The 15541-nt window shown below is 46.4% G+C and overlaps 2 protein-coding genes across 3 annotated transcripts in view; one reads left to right on the forward strand and one right to left on the reverse strand.

The window, feature by feature from the left end:
- Positions 1 to 905: 905 nt before the first annotated feature.
- cldn5a (claudin 5a) lies at positions 906 to 2724 on the reverse strand. Its single transcript, XM_061261084.1, has one exon. It carries the CDS (start codon positions 2524 to 2526, stop codon positions 1879 to 1881), a length of 648 nt encoding a protein of 215 aa, XP_061117068.1. The 5' UTR covers positions 2527 to 2724; the 3' UTR covers positions 906 to 1878.
- Positions 2725 to 7375: 4651 nt separating this feature from the next.
- zgc:63587 (uncharacterized protein LOC393431 homolog) overlaps positions 7376 to 15541 on the forward strand; it is a 34388-nt gene continuing 26222 nt past the window's right edge. The window contains exons 1-6 of one of the 2 annotated variants that reach the window (XM_061261316.1): positions 7433 to 7499; positions 10405 to 10485; positions 11786 to 11822; positions 12526 to 12625; positions 13057 to 13143; positions 14260 to 14383. In XM_061261316.1, coding sequence (XP_061117300.1) covers positions 11796 to 11822; positions 12526 to 12625; positions 13057 to 13143; positions 14260 to 14383 — 338 coding nt within the window. In that variant the 5' untranslated portion in view covers positions 7433 to 7499; positions 10405 to 10485; positions 11786 to 11795. Of the gene's footprint in view, positions 7500 to 10404; positions 10486 to 11785; positions 11823 to 12525; positions 12626 to 13056; positions 13144 to 14259; positions 14384 to 15541 lie in introns of both variants that reach the window. The other variant, XM_061261315.1, reaches the window with a different exon arrangement.

Genomic DNA, 15541 nt, shown 5'->3' on the forward strand with positions numbered 1-15541 from the left:
TTTCTAAAAATGAGTAATATTGTATATAAACGTAATAGTACTATTGTTAATTATCCTCATTATGCGATAATATATTATTTCCCATGATGGAGAAAATAGAAAAAATCAATTGCTCATTTGCGTGCTTGAATTTGTTCGCCTGTTTTACACCACGTGATATAGCGACGTAGACAGAGCACAATAAATCAAAGCGCAAGCTACTGGCCGCAATAACTGCAAATACTGCGACGTAGGGATGTGTAATGGAACCTGGGTAAGATTATTCTAGGAGATGTTTCCAACAAATTCTAAGTAGCGTCTCGCCTCTTCAAGTTGCATGGGGGATGGGAGGGTGTTGGGTCATTGTGCGTTATTCTGAAGAATCCACAGAGTGAATGGGTATTGTCATGCGCGTCTTTATGGCTCACCGAAATACTTTCTCCTGCTGACAAGGGGGTCAAAGGGCCCGCTGTGGGAATTCGGGACACTGCTTAAGCGTCTGGGCGCATCCCCTAATAAATAATAGCGATATACAAAGTCAGTCATATTGAAAACTCGAATCAGCGCTGTTTCGGGAAATAGACAGGACACTAAAATAAAGGTTTTTTTCAAAACATCAGTTCGTTTTTTTAGAATTTTCAAATATTTCAACACTTCAGTCAATTTCCTTTTCTCTATATTAAGGGTAGCCTATGGTTTGGACGGCTGTAGCGTGAAAACGGAAATCCTACAACAGCAGCTGAAGTATGGAGCTGATAAATGAAGCAACTTTATATTTATTTTCAGTTTTCGTAAAGCTATAGTACATTATCAGCAATTATCGGCTAGATAAAGATATTTCACTATTAGAATAATTGGCTCATAATTAATGTTTTTTCATTATTCAAATTACATAATTGAATTAGCACAGGCCACATACACAAACGGATCGTTACAATGTGTGTTTATTAAAAAAAACAAAAAAAAAGTATAATAAGAACACCACAACCAAATGAATCTGAAGTACAGCATAACTTTTGTCAGATACAAAAATAAATGTTTCCGGAAGAGAAACAGGATGCAGTTTGTTGGAAAGAGCTAAGCTACAGGCAACAGAGTTCAATTGTTTATTTTTTAAAACACATTCTGTATTGTATTCCCAATTTAAACACGAATGTATGTGTGTTTTAATTCTACAATATTACTTTAAAACATTTTTGTCAAAGAAAATATGTATTCCTCGTTATCTGTAACATACCTGAGGTTTATACTGAACTGTGAATTCATGTTTCTGTCTCGATCGCAACGATGTTGGATACTCATTAGACCTTTGGAGGGAAATCCTGAGCACAGAAAATCAGCCCGTGGGCTCCGTTACGGATCGACACAATATTTCATTCTCAGAAAATTCGTGTAAAATATCAGTTTGTTGCGAGAAGTTGTGCAGTGTATTCAGGTTTGGTTGTTTTTGACAAATTCACATGAAATGAAGCGTATATAGATACTTTCAGCGTCTCTCCCTCCCCTTATGAAAAGAAACAGCTCGAATAGTTTGTACAAAGGTAAACAATTCAAAACACTAAAGCTAAAATCCAACAAAAGTTCTATTAAACATGAATGACTCACGCTCTGCACTGGAAATGCAGGTACCTAAAATACAAACTTATGTGTTTCTGTTATTCCTCTACTACATGCATTTTCCTCGACATATAGGTGGACAAAACATGTCTTCAAAACATGTCTACTGTAAGCAGGTTCCGACGGTCTCCGTAATATTTATACTAAAATGCGAGTTGGCTGAACTGTAAAACTTGACATAATTTTCAGTTCAAATTTCAGGTGCAAAACGTTGAACATATTTTTTTTTATCTCAAAAGGTGAAACTGGTAGCCAGTAATTAAACTGGTGTCAGCGTGAAAGCTACACATAATTCCTTTTATCATAGTCCCCGTTCGGCGTGGCTCTTTTCGTAGGCGCATATTTGACTGAATATGAGGAATTATCTGACGCTGGACAGGAGCAACAGAGCATAGACCCGCCGATCAGCAGCAGGCCCGTGGCGGCCCATCCGATGTACAGCGCGGCCCCAATCTCCCGTTTCTGCGACGTCGGGACATGAGGATTGTAGAAGTCCGAAATGATGTTGTTGGCCATCCAGCACAGAGGCACCAAGGCGAACACCCCGCTGATGATGTAGATGGCTCCACCGGAGTTCACCACCCGAGCTTTCACGGTTTCTGCTTTGATGCAGTTTGTGCACTGCGCGCCGGCGATGGTGACCATGAGCCCCAGCACCCCCAGCACGGAGGAGATGATAGTGAGAGCTCGCGCGGTCTGGAGGTCGGTGTTGAGCGCGAGCACCGAGTCGTGCACCTTGCACTGCATCTGGCCCGTGCTCTGCACCACGCACGACATCCACAGCCCTTCCCAGCTGGTCTGCGCGGTCACGATGTTGCTCTCCAGGTACGCTGACACTTTCCACATGGGCAGTCCGCACGCCACCATCACCAGCAGCGAGCCGATAACGCACAGTGCCAAACCTATTATTTCCAAACCAGCGGAAACCATTTTTAGTTCTTTCGTTTTTACGATTTGAACAGTTATTGCTTCTCTCAATCTTTAACCAGATACTTCCTCAATTAAATCACAACACAATCTAAAAAAAATCAGTTTTCCCTTGGTTGTGAAGAGCGAGTTCTGTTTAAGGACACATCGCACGCATCCCGTATGTGTTAGCCTTCCTTTAACTCCGCTGGCAGACCAGGGGATATTTCAAACTGGAGCGCAATGATAAAGGAGTCCAGATATTTAGTTGGTGGGGTGGGCTACTGCAAGTGCTCAATCGAGAGGAAAAACTTTTGTCCAATCAGATTGTACCGTATCCTCTCTTGGCCAATGAAAAGACAAACGTATTGGTAGAACGCGGACAAAGGGGAGAGAACGGTTACAGTGGATAAGGGCGCCGTGGATCCGCAGAACCGGCCGGAGACGCGAGGGTGGATTTTACAGCGCGCTCTTCTGGAATTTACTCCGCTTGTAAAAACATTCCCTGAAAGAGGGATTACATCCGCGGGAAACTACAAATATCTTTGCCCACTAAATGCAATAATGGCAGCTAATTTATATTTACATTGCCTGCATTATTGCTAATGTCGTTTAAACATGCTGTCACAGCAGACAAGAATGCGTTTGATACAGCACAACTATATAATCAGGTGTTTAACTGATTACATGTTTTTTGCTACATGAAACATTTAATTGTCTGCTTCAAGCGCCAGACGATATTAAACAAATAATGATTACATTTCTTAAATAGCTGGAGCACCATCTTCAAAAAGTTCATCACAATCTACAGATGTAGAATATGTTGCTTATTATTATTGCAGTTTTCCTTTGCTGCTGAAGGCTTTGTGTTTAGTGAATCAGTGTACATGTGTGCTTTGAGCCCATCGAGAAGATCAAAGGATCTCATCTGTTCGACCTCACGCGTGAGCTAGAACCGCTTCCGGAACGGTGTACTGATATAACTATTTCATTCATATTCCTTTCAACTGCAAACATTTTAATGTAGGCTATTCATTTGTTTTATAATCAAATATATTTTAGCAAATATACTTTAATATCTGTTAAGGGGTTGCCTAGTCCCTGCTGGGCTCCTTACACAGTGTCCTCCACAGCCACTGCAGGCACAGAGCAGCTCACTGAATATCAAAGGTTTTATTAATAGAACAAAACTGGAACCACCACATTAATATGTGTGGGCTTTATATGCCTATATGCTCTATATATCTATAGGCCCAAGTTATGAATTTGTGAAATACTATTATGGTATGAAATATCATACATGTGTATTCACCCACCCGACCACTTAGTGCTAATGAGGCATTTCTAGAAAAATGGAACAGAAATACAATGAAAACTTGTAATAACATCAGAAACATTCTAATTGGCAGTAAAATGCAGGCTGTGTAGCTATAAAACTTCAAGTTACTGTAACTTATGGCATTCAACAGAATACAGTTTGAAAGTGACAGTGGTGTCGGGGTCAGGATGAAATGTTGTGATTGACAGATATATACTTATGTTTACAGTGCAGTGCCGTATGCTTAACATGACGTGAGCCAGTGAAGGACAGCCGCATGTGGGCAATGTTAAGTGCTTTCATCATGACACTGGCATGCATTATTAATCTGTATCATAATGCATTGTATTACATGATATCACTGCATTACATGCATGAACCTGCGTTATAATGTAATACTCTGTGTTCTGCATTTTTTTATTGCTTCCCAATCCTCCGTCCTCTCTCTGGCTCAGTAACCTCTGAACAAGATTCCTTTTTTTTGCTTTCATATTTAATTCCGTCTGACAACACAAAGAGCCAACGCTCCCGCACTCCCAACACAACCCCCACACTCCCAACACAACCCCCGGACTCCCAACACAACCCCTACACTCTCTACACTCCCAACACAACTCCTGCTCTCTCAACACAACTCCCGCCCTCTCTACACAACCCCCACTCTCCCAACACAACCCCCACACTCCCAACACAACCCCCACTCTCCCAACACAACCCCCACACTCTCTACACTCCCAACACAACTCCTGCTCTCTCAACACAACCCCCACACTCTCTACACTCCCAACACAACCCCCACACTCCCAACACAACCCCCACACTCCCAACACAACCCCCACACTCCCAACACAACCCCCACACTCCCAACACAACCCCCACACTCCCAACACAACCCCCACTCTCCCAACACAACCCCACACTCTCTACACTCCCAACACAACCCCCACACTCCCAACACAACCCCCACTCTCCCAACACAACCCCCACACTCCCAACACAACCCCACACTCTCTACACTCCCAACACAACCCCCACACTCCCAACACAACCCCCACTCTCCCAACACAACCCCCACACTCCCAACACAACCCCCACTCTCCCAACACAACCCCACACGCGCAGCCGCTTCTGACCCTTCATCTAACCGCAGGTCAGTCAGGAGTTCATCCTGCTGCCAAAACTCCACTCCCAATATTTAAGTTATAATCAGTGGTGACAGAGGTACAACTAAAAGATAGTCCATGACATTACATAGTCATTTGGCAGACTCTCTTATCCAGAGCGACGGACAATGAAGTGAAAATCAGAACCAGGAACACGTGCACTGAAAACCCTAGAGGGAAGTACAGTTCCAAGACCTACATCAACTTTCCAACTAGCATACCACGGTTTGCAGCTAGAATACCCCATATACTATAATAATTATACACAAGTGCTATTATAATGTATAGCATACACATGGCTAATTATAGCAGTGAGGTAGGGAGGGAAAGGTGCAGCCTGAAGAGATGAGTCTTCAGTCTGCGTTTGAAAGTGGTCAGAGACTCCACAGGAATGTCAATCCACCACCGTGGGGCCGGAACAGACTGCCCCGCGGGGTGCCAGGCGTTCAGAGGTAGCAGACCGGACGGGTCTGGCTGGTGTATAGGTTCTGATTAGTGATTGAATATGTGCAAGGTGTTGATCCCTTAACTGCCTGGTATGCGAGTACCAATGTAGAGTAGAGCTCGGTGGGCAGTGGGGGTGACGTCATAACAGACTTGGTCATTATTTGTAAGAAATGAAAGATGGTTAACCTGTAGCATTATCATAATAAGGGATACTAGGATGCATCTCTCAGCACTATCCAAACTTATGAAACATTTCAGGGATGTTGGAAAATATTAGTTAAATGTTCATTTCTGTGATTGAATGAATTGATGAGAATGTTAAACTGTTTTAGAATGCATTAACTGTTAGACGGGTCTTGCCAAAGTCATAAATGTTGCAACAACAAAAAATAAAAAAAATAAAACACTGCATCCCACCTGGATGCTTTTTCCCTCTCTGTGAAAGGAAATCTCCAGGATTTTGACATCAGAGGCATTTCTGGAATTGATATTGCCTGTTTGTGTCCTGGTAAGCTCACCTTGTGTCCAGGTGAGCTCACCTTAACCTCAAGCGGCTGTTTGGTTATATTTGTATTATTATAACATGCATTACACTAAAATGGATCAAAGAGTGATTCAGGATGACAATCTTTTCTGGAATTCTTATTTTTATTAAAGTTTGTGACCGCATGTTTCCATTCCATTGGCATGCGAATGATTTCCTGCATTAACTCAGAATCTCAGGAGGAGAAGGATGTTGTAAATGCCAGCATTTTTCATGAAAAGAGCAAGTTAATGCAATAGCCGCGATGCCGTTGAGGTGGAAAGGCTTGCCCTCCAGTGAGAGCTGCTCGAATGAAAGATGCTGCCACTGGCCACCAGGTGGAGCTGCAGGGAGACTGAGAGACGGATGTTAAAGAAGATCCTTCTTTAACTGGATTTAATAACTACGGTACACATTTATTTCCTGCGTTTCACAGACCTAAGCGCCACGAGGAATCAACGGTCAGAATGCTGCGCGAGCTCCAACACAGCGAGCGCGGAGCGGCCAAAAAATAGTCAAAGTTTGACTTACTTGAAATCTCAAGCACCCTTGCACAAATTAAAAAAAGGCATATCCACTGATTGTTTTTTTCACTTTTTCATTCACCAGATTCATCAGCAATATCTGCTGCCCTTAATTCAGGGTTTGCATTGCTATTGAAAGGCTTTACTTTTTGTTTAATGACAACAAGTGAGACGCAAATGTGCCAAATGATTCATACAGAAACCCAAGCTTGATGGTGGTGGCAGTTAAGACATCATGTGGTTTTCAAGGATGGTTTCCCACTGAAAACAATAATAATAAGAAGAAGAAGAAGAAGAAGAAGAAGAAGAAGAAGAAGAAAGGCATTACCAACTCTCCCTGACACCTGAAGGCCAGCACCCTGAAAGGGCTGGTTTTGATATTGAACAGTGTTTAATGAGCCACGCACCTTGTGTGTGCTGAAGCGCATTTTAAACACAGAGATGTTCACAATGACGTGCTATCGTTATAGTGGCTGGATATAGGCGCGTTCACGTTTTTGCACAGCGACGATATGGCTCTATATGTATGCAGCCTGGGAGCACTGCGTCCAAAGATTAAAATCCCTTCATCAGTCACACCAATGAGACACGAGCAGCAAAGTGTGAATGTTTCGTATTCCCGTTAGTTTAAAATATCGTCACGGTCACACAGCCAAATACACTATATTGTTGATTTCTTTATTTGGACAGCGGCGTAAGTGTTGTTTATTATTTCCGTACGCATGTGAGCAGCCGGATATCAATAACCGTTTGATTGCAAAAGTGTAAACAATGAAAGCCATATTGGCTCTGAGGTCCTTCTCCTTAAAATGGCATCCCCTTCAGGGCTCTGAGTTTTGAGCCATAATGGCTCCGGTCTCTCGACATTCTTCACTGTCCCACCCACACGAACAGAAATGGGCATTCTGGGATAAGGGCGGAATATATCGGGGAGGTTCCGGATTCCCTGGACTGGCCTGGGACAGATTGCCGCAGTGAGAAAAATCTCATCTAACGTTGTTTATTTACGTATATTACCAGAGGTAAGGATTTAACACATTAACCCAGTTCATTTGGATTGATGTTGTTTGCAGCGTTAAGAGTAACACACAAACTTGGCAACAATGTAAACTTTGAGAATAAGTAACCAGTTACTCCTGGGGCAAGAAGTTGAAACTTTCCAGGAAAACTTTTCAAGTGTATTCATATGTTGAATGTTACAAAATTTCGCTACACTGAAATGGAAAATAGATTTAAGGGTATTTTCTTTCTTTCTATTTCACCCCATTTTCCTCAAGCTTGTGGCGTTCTAGGATTGCTAATTTTGTCTTCATACAGTGTTTATTTCTCCTAAAACGGGGTGTGGGCATATTCTGGAAGTTTTAAAGTGTTTTGGCTCCAAATATAGTGTACTGAGCCAAAATGTCCATAGCTAGCACAAAAACTAAAACTAAAAAAAAACAATTAATTGGTTAACTATGGAGCAGCCCTTATCTAAAGTATATGATGCATTTGGGATTTAAACACACGTTGACAAAATAACCGACTACACCGTACTATTTATATACACAGTGGTAAACGCGATGTGTCGCTTTGTGTAACTGTTACCTTCAGACTTAGCAATACATTTTAGGAATTGGGATTGGCAATTTTTTGTCGACGCAATCGTACAATACACGGCTTGGTAGGGATATCTCTACAATTTGTCAACAGTGAAGTGACATTTATAGATTCACCTGAATGTAATTTCCTTTAAATGTTCAGAAATGGTCTCAGTGGCTAAGGGCCTCTGTTGATAATGTTCGTAGTTTCTGTGCGAGTTAAAAGCATCCAACGCGAAAAGGTCCCTGCATCTCTTCTCCAGAGTAACCGCGTTGAAATGGCGGCAACTCACTTCAGCGGGCCGAGTCTCGTTTATCTGTGAATCTCGGGGCCTGACATTAAACATAATTGGCAGCATTTTAGAAGACCATAAATTGTTTTGCTTGATGAGCAAATGGGCATAATTGTTACAGAGCGTCCTCCTTGTCAGTGGTGCATAACTCCTGTTTGAGTGGGCAGATGTATGAACCATGTTGGGTCGCACAGGTTCCACAGTATTGTGTGTTTTGGTCCATTTATTTCCTGTTCCTTTAGAAACCGAAGTTGGCCTACTAAATGTTGTTACTGATAAAAACAACCTGTTAAATAGTGTGAAATGGATAAAATATGATTTACTATGCATTTAATTGGATTAACATAAAAACAGAAAGTGCCCAGACATGGTATGCACAGAAATGTTTTATGAGACCAACCCCTTAAACTTTCTCTGAACCTCTTGTTTCCCTGTGGTATCAGGAGTGATCTGTCACCCTAAATCACACTGTTGTTTCCCTCCCTGGTGTTTAGAGGAGAAGGGGAACACAAAGCCTGTCGGCCTGTGTGAGTGCTGCCAGGTTTGTGCTGTGTGGCCGGGCCACTGAGTGCCCAGCTGGGCGGAACACCACTGGGCCTGATACCCATTTTGTTTTCTGATTTCCACAGTGTGGCTTTTGGCATTTTGGCCTTTGTTCAGAAGAAATGAAAACCTAATTAATTCTGGAGACTGCGTGTTGTGTGCGTGTCCCTCTCAGACCCCAGTCAGGCGCCAGTCACTGCTGCTGTGGTCCAATCAGGCCTCCAGATTTTGCAGCTCAACCAATGGAGGAGCTGCATTGTAGTGAACCCCACTGGCTCAGTGCAGGTGGATTTCTAAAGCTACTCCCATGGCATGACATGGCATTGCCATGAAACAGAAATTGAATGTAGATCACAAATTCTAAAAGGCAGTTCAAAACAATGGAACTGGTGTTTAATAGTGGTCACTGATTCAACGGTTCCAGAGTCTCGATCACCTTTAGTTCTGAACCTAGACTCAGGAACAACTCAAAGGCACTTATCTGTAGACCGAAGAAGTGTCTCATATGGGGCTAGCGCCTCTACAGTGTATCTTAGTGCCAGACCTTGTAAGTGATAAGTATAACAAATAATAAAAAAATAAAAATTGTGTAAAGCAGACGCATACCTCAGTAGTCCACTCCATCAGGTCCATTCGGGCCATGGAGGTGCCCGTGTCCTCATTTACACTAAGTGAATGCTGTTACCTGCTCATTTACACTCCGTGAATGCTGTTACCTGCTCATTTACACTCAGTGAATGCTGTTACCTGCTCATTTACACTCAGTGAATGCTGTTAACTGCTCATTTACACTCAGTGAATGCTGTTACCTGCTCATTTACACTCAGTGAATGCTGTTACCTGCTCATTTACACTCAGTGAATGCTGTTACCTGCTCATTTACACTCAGTGAATGCTGTTACCTGCTCATTTACACTCAGTGAATGCTGTTACCTGCTCATTTACACTCAGTGAATGCTGTTACCTGCTCATTTACACTCAGTGAATGCTGTTACCTGCATAGCTTTTCATTATAGGCACTAAACTGCTGACCACTACTTTGATAGCACTGTTTTAATAGAACCATATAACCTGGGGTTATATTTATAGGGCAATACTTAGACGACTTGCTTCTTATCTTGGCTCCTGGCTCTGCTGTAATTCTGTAATATGACCCTGTACTTTTTAATGACCCTCAACCCTACACTCATACGAATAAAGACCTTGTACATGTACACTCATACGAATAAAGAGCTTGTACATGTACACTCATACGAATAAAGACCTTGTACATGTACACTCATACGAATAAAGACCTTGTACATGTACACTCATACGAATAAAGACCTTGTACATGTACACTCATACGAATAAAGACCTTGTACATGCTAATTCCACCTGTTGATTTCAAATGTGTTACTGGTGACGTAGCGTCTGGAGTGTGCTTCTGTTTTAATCCGGTTTACACTCCTGTCTCAGGCCAGCATGCTGTAGTGATGTTGATTGATTTGTAGCTTTGTGTTTTACGTCAGGTCCCCATTGTAAGGGAGATTTCGTCTTGATGGGCTTTTCCTGGTTCATTAAAGGAGAAATAAATGCATCTGGAGCAGGAGGTGATAAGAGGGGCTGTGTGGCAGTCTGTCAGCGCTGCATTGGGCTGTGGGGGGTCCTGCTCCCTGATTGCAGGATGGGGGCGCGTGCTTTCCCACTGAACCCGGCGGAATGGGATGCATCGGGAGAGATTGAGCCGCTGTGCTGATGAAGCCCATTGTTCTCCAGGACTGACGATGAAACGGCCCCACACCCCTCTGCGCTGCCTGGGGTGGACTCTGGGGTGGGCTCTGGGGCTCTGGGCTCTGGGCTCTGGGCTCTGGGCTCTGGGCTCTGGGCTCTGGGCTCTGGGGCTCTGGGGCTCTGGGCTCTGGGGCTCTGGGGCTCTGGGGCTCTGGGCTCTGGGCTCTGGGCTCTGGGTCTCTGGGGCTCTGGGCTCTGGGGCTCTGGGCTCTGGGCTCTGGGCTCTGGGGCTCTGGAGCTCTGGGGCTCTGGGGCTCTGGGGCTCTGGGCTCTGGGGCTCTGGGGCTCTGGGCTCTGGGCTCTGGGGCTCTGGGCTCTGGGGCTCTGGGCTCTGGGGCTCTGGGGCTCTGGGCTCTGGGGCTCTGGGGCTCTGGAGCTCTGGGGCTCTGGGGTTCTGGGCTCTGGGCTCTGGGGCTCTGGGGCTCTGGGGCTCTGGGGCTCTGGGGCTCTGGGGCTCTGGGGCTCTGGGCTCTGGGGCTCTGGGGCTCTGGGCTCTGGGGCTCTGGGGCTCTGGGGCTCTGGGGTGGGCTCTGGGGCTCTGGGGCTCTGGGCTCTGGGCTCTGGGCTCTGGGCTCTGGGCTCTGGGCTCTGGGCTCTGGGTGGGGTTGACCTGTTGCATCTCCTTGGGACAGAAGAAGATTGTGCAGGTGTGCGTGCGTGCGTGCGTGTGTGAGTAAGTAAAAGATCAGGAGACCGCATTGATGCTGTGTTTCTGAGCCCAGTTGCTGGGAGTATGATCCCAAATCCCTCTGGCTTGGGAACTGGGTGCACCGGGTTGGCGTGGTTTCCACCCCATTTAAATCTGGCGCATCAAATGGTGCCGATACCTTACCGCGATGCATACTCTGAGTGGAGCCGGGGAGTGGGGGGGTGTATACATGTGCTGAGGGATGTGTTTCTGACGCTGCTGTGCTCTGATGGGGGGTGTATACATGTGCTGAGGGATGTGTTTCTGACGCTGCTGTGCTCTGATGGGGAGTGTATACATGCGCTGAGGGATGTGTTTCTGACGCTGCTGTGCTCTGATGGGGAGTGTATACATGCGCTGAGGGATGTGTTTCTGACGCTGCTGTGCTCTGATGGGGGGATGTATAAACGCTGCTGTCTGTGTGTCTGCAGGTTCAGGGGAATGTCTCAGTCTGGAGAGAAAGGGAAGGTGAGTCAGCCGGAGGGGGTGTGGATGGGGTGTGGTGGCAGGTTAGATGGGGTGTGGATGGGGTGTGGTAGCAGGGTGGATGGGGTGTGGTGGCAGGGTGGATGGGGTTTGGTTTTTTATTTCTGTGCTAATTTCTAATTTCTTTGGCAGTGTACAGAATGAATAACCAGGAGTGGGTTGTAGTGGACTGTAGGGCTGTAGGCGACTGTAGGGGGCTGTAGTGGGCTGTAGAGCTGTAGGGAGCTGTAGGGAGCTGTAGGGAGCTGTAGGGGGCTGTAGGGGGCTGTAGTGGACTGTAGGATTGTAGGCAGCTGTAGGGGGCTGTAGAGCTGTAGGGGGCTGTAGGGGGCTGTAGAGCTGTAGGGGGCTGTAGGGGGCTGTAGGGGGCTGTAGAGCTGTAGTGGGCTGTAGTGGGCTGTAGTGGGCTGTAGTGGGCTGTAGGGGGCTGTAGGGGGCTGTAGGGGGCTGTAGAGCTGTAGTGGGCTGTAGGGGGCTGTAGGGCTGTAGGGGGCTGTAGTGGGCTGTAGTGGACTGTAGGGGGCTGTAGGGGGCAGTAGGGGGCTGTAGGGGGCTGTAGTGGGCTGTAGGGGGCTGTAGGGCTGTAGGGGGCTATAGGGGGCTGTAGAGCTGTAGGGGGCTGTAGGGGGCTGTAGGGCTGTAGTACCCCTGTCCCACTGCTTTGTTGCTCTTGTGCTCCTGGCAGTTTCCCGAGGCAGCTGGGTATGTGGGCTTTGCTAACCTGCCCAACCAGGTGCACAGGAAGTCTGTGAAGAAAGGCTTTGAGTTCACACTGATGGTTGTGGGTGAGTGGGTGTCCCCCATGTGCTATACATCATTCTAAACCCTATTCATAGTTTTTATCACTCTAAACTGCTATTTATCTCTGCGGAATGGAGCCTCTTGCTGTCCACAGTCTCAATATTTGGAGTTCAGTTACGACCTCTGCAGTCACTAGTAGCTTCCTTCCAATGTTGCAGGGGTCGGCTGGGTTCAGGGGTCACAGGGGTTTGGTGGGTTCAGGGGTCGGCTGGGTTCAGGGTTCACAGGGGTTGGGTGGGTTCAGGGTTCACAGGGGTTGGGTGGGTTCAGGGTTCACAGGGGTTGGGTGGGTTCAGGGTTCACAGGGGTTGGGTGGGTTCAGGGTTCACAGGGGTTTGGTGGGTTCAGGGTTCACAGGGGTTGGTTGGGTTCTGACTATCCATGCTGAGCTGTGCCTGTGTTTCTGGCTCTGTAGGAGAGTCTGGTTTGGGGAAGTCCACTCTGATCAACAGCCTGTTTCTCACAGACCTGTACCCAGAGCGCTACATCCCCATCGCAGCAGGTGAGTGGCTCCCACAGTGCGGGGTAAGAAGGCATCAAGCATATAGTCCTGCGCCAGTCCTTGGAAGGTAGTACCATTGTGTCATTGTGAATGGTTTGGGTTAGGGATAGAGATTTGTCTCAGGGTTAAGGCCCTTCCACACCAAACAGGATTCTGATTGCGGTGCGGAAATGCGGAAAAAAAGCTAATGCGAAAATTCCGCACACAAGGTGTCCACACCAGGTGCGGTGCGATGTTTTTATATTTTGCGTTCTATTTCGCGCTGCTTTCGCGCCGTGACTGTCAGTCGCGAGTGTCATTAGTAAAGATGTCGTCAAGTGATGAAGATCTCATCGTGATTGATATGTTAGTGAATAACAAAAAAAGGAAGTATTGGGTTCACCCCTTGTTGGAGTGATGTGAGTGAAAATGTTACATTGGCCTACTTCCATTTACTGGACTAGACTTGTCTTTTCTGATCTGACGCTGTATTGTCTGGTTGTGTTCGAGTTACTGATACTGTCTCACGCGTAATGGGTATTGGGGTGGGTCCAGTAATTTCCGCGAGGCCCAAAATCTAGGCGTAGCCTACTGGACATGACTTTCTGGATTCCACGTAACGGCACAGATGGTGAAAAGAAAAGAAAATTTACAAACGCCAGATAGCCTATAGCCAAGCGCGCAGGATGGCAAGTATTTTTAACTGATATGATGCAATTCCTAACGAGCTATCCCAGCCCATATATCGGTGTCGATATAATCTTGCCGACTTTTGTCGTATAAGGCCCGGGTATTGGCTGACGAGGTTTATTAATTGCTCACCCATTTTTGCCGGGTTTTTTCCCCTCTGCTTTGCGTTCTATAATATCATAGTAGAACACAATTAAATCCGTTTCTGATTGGTCAGGCACATTTTTCCGCATGCAAAATTTCGCATCAAAACGGACTGATCCGATATTTTTTTCCGCGCAGCGAATTTCGCCTTTTGGTGTTCACAGACTCATTAGAACACATGCGTTTGTTAATCTGCGAAATTCCGTGCGAAAATTCGCGCGGAAAATCCGCCTTGGTGTGGAAGGGCCTTTAGGGGGTTGGGACGTTGCCCTAACTGGTGTGCACTGCTTTCCCGACCTGCAGAGAAAATCGAACGGACTGTCCAGATTGAGGCGTCTACTGTGGAGATTGAGGAGCGGGGCGTGAAACTCCGTCTCACTGTGGTGGACACGCCTGGGTATGGAGATGCGATTAACAGCCAAGACTGGTGAGCAACAGCACACCCACAAAACTAGGATTCGGAACTGTACTGTCCTCTCAGGTCCACTTTTGCACTTGTTCTTGTGTTTGATTTGCACTTTGTTGTACTTCGCTCTGGATAAGAGCGTCTGCTAAATGCCACGTAATGTAATGTAACAACCACAACCACAGCACACTGCTCTAATCAATCACAGCACACCCACAACCACAACACACTGCTCTAACCACAGCACACCCACAACCACAACACACTGCTCTAACCACAGCACACCCACAACCACAACACACTGCTCTAACCACAGCACACCCACAACCACAACACACTGCTCTAATCAACCACAGCACACTCCTCTAACCACAGCACACCCACAACCACAACACACTGCTCTAACCACAGCACACCCACAACCACAACACACTGCTCTAACCAGAGCACACATGATGTGAAAGGGGAGGGCTGTGCTAGCTAATTGGGCAGATGTGGTGAATAAGGCCTGCTGATTGGCTGTTATTTGATTAATTCACCATTACCTTTTTCTTACAGGTCACAATTTCAATCACACCCCCTTTCCCATATCCCCCAGAATCCTCCCCTATTTCCTCCTCATGCCCCCCCCCCCCCTCTAGAATGTGCTGGGTCTCAGCCAGCTCTCTCTGAGAATGTCCCGCAGCCCCCCCATGGCACCCCTGCCCCCAGCTGGGTGTTGGGAATTTGCCAAAACCGGGGGATTTGCTGAAATTGCTTGTGCCTACATATATGATTCAAATAACTTGATTAATCCAACATGGCTTCCTTCCCACCAAGACCACTGTCCTTTATAGGAAAGATTATGGTTATGGTTAGGGTTCAGTCTTCCACACAGACTAAAGGCTCATCAGATACCTCTGCAGATTACACTCACTGGGGCTTACATGAGACCCCTGTAACACATAAGCCAGGGACCAGCCAGAGCTGCGCTGAAGCCCCCACAGAGATTACAGAGGAAGTCTTGTGTGAAAAGACGCAAGGGAAGTGTGTGTGTGTGTATGCGGGTGTGTGCGAGTACCTGTGCGTGTGTGTGCGTGTGTGTGTGCGTGTGTGTGTGCGTGTGTGTGTGCGTGTGTGTGTGCGTGTGCGTGTGCGTGTGTGTGCGTGCGTGTGCACGTGTGCGTGCGGGTGTGTGCG

The sequence above is a fragment of the Conger conger genome, chromosome 11 (genome assembly GCF_963514075.1).
Source record: "Conger conger chromosome 11, fConCon1.1, whole genome shotgun sequence".
In the NCBI taxonomy this organism is placed as follows: Eukaryota; Metazoa; Chordata; class Actinopteri; order Anguilliformes; family Congridae; genus Conger; species Conger conger.

Bases quoted from the DNA above. Each gene is read 5' to 3' on its own strand.
- cldn5a (XM_061261084.1), bottom strand. From the start codon at position 2,526: ATGGTTTCCGCTGGTTTGGAAATAATAGGTTTGGCACTGTGCGTTATC.